This window comes from Astatotilapia calliptera, chromosome 9, assembly GCF_964374335.1.
Source record: "Astatotilapia calliptera chromosome 9, fAstCal68.1, whole genome shotgun sequence".
Taxonomy (NCBI): domain Eukaryota; kingdom Metazoa; phylum Chordata; class Actinopteri; order Cichliformes; family Cichlidae; genus Astatotilapia; species Astatotilapia calliptera.
Window position 1 is genome coordinate 6,254,920 of NC_137430.1, and position 5,527 is coordinate 6,260,446.

Sequence of the window (5,527 nt, forward strand, 5' to 3'; positions counted from 1 at the left end):
GACACAACTGACCTTAAATTGCCACAGTCAGATTTTTGTGTCAGCTTTGTGTACAATATATTGGCAATGAATCTGCATTTATAATTACATTAATTGCAAATTTGTGATTAATTGCAAATCTCTGTCAATCTGTTTGAGAGTGATTACAGTCACAGTTACAGAGTGGAAGAGGGACAGGTTGCCACCCACTCTAAGTGATCTTTGAGATTGAAGGTGGTCACTGAGAAGTCGAGGGTGTTGTATGTAAAACCTCTGGGTATCCAGCTGGCTGCTGCAACTGGTTGCTGAGCAGACAGCAATAAATAAAACATAAAATAAATAAATGTGATAACTCACCAACCACTGTTTATTTGTACTTGTGTGACTGATATCTCAGGTATTGTTTTACATTGACTATTATTTTATCTATAAATCCTTTATTACTAAAGCAAGACTTCATTCTGAAACATTTGGAAGCATGTCATATGCATTAAAAGCTAAATAAAAAATATTTAACCGGGGGCCAGCCTTTGTTCATGTTTGAACAGGGTCCATTAAAACTATACTTGAATAAACTGAACATCTAAATGCATGCTATACATAAATTGTATAAGAGTTACAGATAATGAAAATCCTCCTTTTCAACAGTAGCAAACAGGTAAGGGCACACTGTATAGATTCTTATACAATCTGCAAATGACTTCTTTTTGTTGTCAATAACTAAGAAGATCAAAACTGGGTGATTCTCCTTGCTTCACAGTGGTGATCTCTGTTTATTGTAAATATTCAGTCAGTAGACAGTACAATTAGCAGAGGAACGCTGGGTGCACAGGAAGTCACTGGTGACCTCTTTATAATCCCTGGATTCAGTTAGACCACTTCCTGTTGAACAAATGAGAAGAGAAAGAGGTATGAGCACACAGAACACAAAAGGCCTGTAGTACCTTGATCATTAATATGCAAATTGCAGAATCAACTTTTTGGAGACTTGCTTGAGTTCTGCTGTCCTTTCATTTTCATTTATAAATCCTTTATAAGGTATAGATCAGGGCTCCCCAATCCCAGTCCACAGGGGCCGGTGTCCCTGCAGGTTTTAGATGTGTCCTTGACCGATCACAGTTGATTTAAATGGATAAATTACCTTCTCAGCATGTCTTGAAGTTCTCCAGAGGCCTGGCAATGAGCTAATCATGTGATTCAGGTGTGTTGACCCAGGGTGAGACCTAAAATCTTCAGGGTCACTGGCCTTTGTGGACTGGGATTGGGGACCCCTGGTATAGATGGTCATCACTTTAGATGAGGTCATAGAAAATACTGAACTAACAACTTGTAAATGCAGAAATAACAATTAATTACAATATGAAATAAGACATTATAACACATCTTTTAACACACAAACAACAAGCTCATCTTAATCATTATATGTATAAATGCAATGACTAGAAGAACTTTGCTAATGATTTCCTTGGCTTTTTAAAATGATACTATGACCCATTAACAGCTCCTAAATAACTTGTTTGTAGTGGATGTAATATTTTTTATAAACTTGGTTTTCATTCAATGTTATATATGAGCTTATTAATCCATTAATATCCATTCATATCCATGTAAATGACACAGTAAGGAGTGATGCTTTCTAGATGATTCATTATTTAATAAAACCTTACTTACCTTATTGCCTCCAGTAATATGTAATTACTTTAACATGTTACCACTTGTAGGACAAACTTATCAGTGAAGCCCAGGAATTGCAAAAGGATGTCACAATTTTTATCAAACCTTACCTTCAATCAGGTTATAAAGGTTGCAGTAGTTGGTGCCATGGTCTTTAATGGCATACCAGGTTTCAGAGATAGACATGCCCTAGAAATTAAGTAGATCAATTAATTAATAAAAAAAAGGCCATATTTGTTAAATAAAACATACAAATGCAAAAGGTAAGCAATAACAAAAATAAACAGAAGGTGAGGTGGTGAGAAAGACAGAAAAATAAAAATGAAGACAGAAAAGAAAGGATGCATCAGAAGAGAAAGGGGAGAGCATGGTACAGTGAACCAAATATACAGAAACCAAAATTATTGACAATAGACAGTTTGCTAATTTTGTTTCTTTAACCTGTCATATAATACAGTGGGGCAAAAAAGTATTTAGTCAGCCACCGATTGTGCAAGTTCCCCCACTTAAAATGATGACAGAGGTCAGTAATTTGCACCAGAGGTACACTTCAACTGTGAGAGACAGAATGTGAAAAAAAAATCCATGAATCCACATGGTAGGATTTGTAAAGAATTTATTCGTAAATCAGGGTGGAAAATAAGTATTTGGTCACCTCAAACATAGAAAATCTCTGGCTCTCACAGACCTGTAACGTCTTCTGTAAGAAGCTTTTTTGTCCCCCACTCGTTACCTGTATGAATGGCACCTGTTTGAACTCATCATCTGTATAAAAGACACCTGTCCACAGCCTCAAACAGTCAGACTCCAAACTCCGCCATGCCCAAGACCAAAGAGCTTTCGAAGGACACCAGGAAAAGTATTGTAGACCTGCACCAGACTGGGAAGAGTGAATCTACAATAGGCAAGCAGCTTGGTGTGAAAAAATCAACTGTGGAAGCAATCATCAGAAAATGGAAGACATACAAGACCACTGATAATCTCCCTCGATCTGGGGCTCCACGCAAGATCTCATCCCGTGGGGTCAAAATGATCATGAGAACGGTGAGCAAAGATCCCAGAACCACACGGGGGGACCTGGTGAATGACCTGCAGAGAGCTGGGACCAAAGTAACAAAGGTCACCATCAGTAACACACTACAACGGCAGGGAATCAAATCCCGCAGTGCCAGACGTGTTCCGCTGCTGAAGCCAGTGCATGTCCAGGCCCGTCTGAAGTTTGCCAGAGAGCACATGGATGATACAGCAGAGGATTGGGAGAATGTCATGTGGTCAGATGAAACCAAAGTAGAACTTTTTGGTATAAACTCAACTCGTCGTGTTTGGAGGAAGAAGAATACTGAGTTGCATCCCAAGAACACCATACCTACTGTGAAGCATGGGGGTGGAAACATCATGCTATGGGGCTGTTTTTCTGCCAAGGGGACAGGACGACTGATCCGTGTTAAGGACAGAATGAATGGGGCCATGTATCGTGAGATTTTGAGCCAAAACCTCCTTCCATCAGTGAGAACTTTGAAGATGAAACGAGGCTGGGTCTTCCAACATGACAATGATCCAAAACACACCGCCCGGGCAACAAAGGAGTGGCTCCGTAAGAAGCATTTGAAAGTCCTGGAGTGGCCTAGCCAGTCTCCAGACCTCAACCCCATAGAAAATCTGTGGCGGGAGTTGAAAGTCCATGTTGCTCGGCGACAGCCCCAAAACATCACTGCTCTCGAGAAGATCTGCATGGAGGAATGGGCCAAAATACCAGCTACTGTGTGCAAACCTGGTAAAGACCTATAGTAAACGTTTGACCTCTGTTATTGCCAACAAAGGTTATGTTACAAAGTATTGAGTTGTATTTTTGTTATTGACCAAATACTTATTTTCCACCCTAATTTACGAATAAATTCTTTACAAATCCTACCATGTAGATTCATGGATTTTTTTTTCACATTCTGTCTCTCACAGTTGAAGTGTACCTCTGGTGCAAATTACTGACCTCTGTCATCATTTTAGGTGGGGGAACTTGCACAATCGGTGGCTGACTAAATACTTTTTTGCCCCACTGTAAATTAGAGAAGAGAGATAACCTACCGAAACATGACAGCAAGTGTAGAAGTGAAAGGAGACCAATCGAAAGTTAATGTCATACACATTCTTCTTAAAGGGAGTAGTGTGCTTGGCAGATATGAAGTGAACTGAGGCAGAGTGCAACTGGAGGCAGAAATTAATTAATTTGTTAATCTATGTATTGTTTCTACAGAACAGAATTAAGGTTAAAGAGAACTCAATAATACAATTATATAATATTATGTGTGTATGGGTGTGACTTCACATACCTTGTACAGGCACTTTTCTCCTCCCATAGTGCAGCTAGCCATGGTTTCCCATTTCTTAATCTGTGAAACCAGGGATTCATAAACTACCTGACATGGTATCCCAAAGTACCTGCATGGCATAAAACAAGCATAGCTACTTTAGTGTAGTAATTGCTAGTGTTGCATCACCTTGGAATACTATAACAAATGGTCCCATCTAGTGGAGATTGGTTGTGAGTGTTACTTGAGACTATTTGGAATTTGTCTATTGTAAGAAACAAAAGATGGGCTTTTTTTTTTTTACTGCTGACAAAAGGTAATTATCACTATTTACTTCTTTTTGATTATTAAATCTTACACCATATATTTTTATATCACAAGGAAGCTTTATATGATGAAAGATTACATGTATTTCATTTAATTAAGGCATTTTAAAAGTTTGCAAGTTTGTGTTATGACATTTTTAGCCAATTAAGAATGACAGAAAGGTGAGACCAGTGCTCTTTATGAAAAATATTGCCTCAATCCAGTTTATAGTAAACTATGGCTAAGCTCAAAAAGTTTCCAATTTACACAATAAATTACATTTCGGTGGCAGCTCAGTGATTTTACAGGCCAGTTCAGTTGTTACTACCGAGAAATGTGATCTCATTATTGTTCTATAAAGCATACAGAGTTGTTTCAATTACAAAATAACCATTACATATGCTTTAATACTTTCATATAGAAGAATATAATATTTATACACATATTAATTATTGCATGTCTTAGGTTTACATATTGATATAGAAGATACTTTCCTCTATTGAGATTGCATTGACGACAAAGAAAGAAACGAAAGGCGAAGTACTGTTTACATGCAGAGGCAGACTAACATTACGATGCATAAAAGAATATTTACTAAGCATTACTTCAGATACATGTTTATCACATTATTTTAAGGCAAAGCTAGAAGAACAACAGCAACAAAAAAACAAATTGTATACAGAGAAAATACATCATACCATTCTACTTTGCACTGAGCATGGAGAGGTCCTGCATAACAAATCTCAGATGAGCCAACTGCCAGGAGAACTGCAATGACCCAATAAACTGAATGCATTTTGTCGTAAACTAAATGAACAAGTTTAGTTTGGAATTCCACTGCCTGTAGTTCCAGTGACTTGGATATATAAAAGGATGAAAAAAATGCCAGCAATCACAGGATGGTCATGTGCCTTTCTGAAAAGGAAAGAAGACCAAATTAGATTAACTTCTGAGGAATAGACAATAAGCAGAACCTTAAGAATCACTTGGCTTAGAGAGACATCTAGAGTCAGTATCTAATAGTGCAGGGGAAACGCCTATTTTATAACCACAATATGGCCATTCTGTCTACTCTACCCACATACAGCTTTATTTATTATTAAGTAATCAGCACTTGGAAGAATCTCATTTTGATAAAAGATAATGTTACACAACTTGTCAACTATTTGACCTCTGTAACTTTATTTTTCTTTAAGCCTGTCCTGTCTGGCAGCTTTTGCAATCTGCATGTGATGTTCCAAAAAACATTTGCTTTACCAAGA

At 37.7% G+C, this 5,527-nt stretch overlaps 1 protein-coding gene across 2 annotated transcripts; it reads right to left on the bottom strand.

The window, feature by feature from the left end:
- Positions 1-323: 323 nt before the first annotated feature.
- On the bottom strand, positions 324-5,204 carry LOC145430897 (uncharacterized). 2 transcript variants are annotated; one of them, XM_080305882.1, is made up of 5 exons: positions 4,964-5,204; positions 3,981-4,089; positions 3,736-3,855; positions 1,764-1,842; positions 324-861 (listed from the first exon to the last, which is right to left on the bottom strand). In XM_080305882.1, exons 1-5 carry the CDS (start codon positions 5,059-5,061, stop codon positions 770-772), a joined length of 498 nt encoding a protein of 165 aa, XP_080162008.1. In that variant the 5' UTR covers positions 5,062-5,204; the 3' UTR covers positions 324-769. The 2 variants fall into 2 exon arrangements, with proteins under 2 accessions (XP_080162008.1, XP_080162009.1); XM_080305883.1 differs by having other exon boundaries at positions 3,981-4,040; positions 4,964-5,153.
- Between the last annotated feature and the right edge of the window lie 323 nt (positions 5,205-5,527).

What these genes read in the sequence shown, in the direction of transcription:
- LOC145430897 (XM_080305882.1), bottom strand. Translation starts at nt 5,061, where the DNA reads ATGCATTCAGTTTATTGGGTCATTGCAGTTCTCCTGGCAGTTGGCTCA. An exon ending in GCTCAGTGCAAAGTAGAATG is followed by an intron (nt 4,090 to 4,963) that starts GTATGATGTATT and finishes TATGCCATGCAG; the next exon opens with GTACTTTGGGATACCATGTC. An exon ending in CCTTTATAACCTGATTGAAG is followed by an intron (nt 862 to 1,763) that starts GTAAGGTTTGAT and finishes TTTGTTCAACAG; the next exon opens with GAAGTGGTCTAACTGAATCC.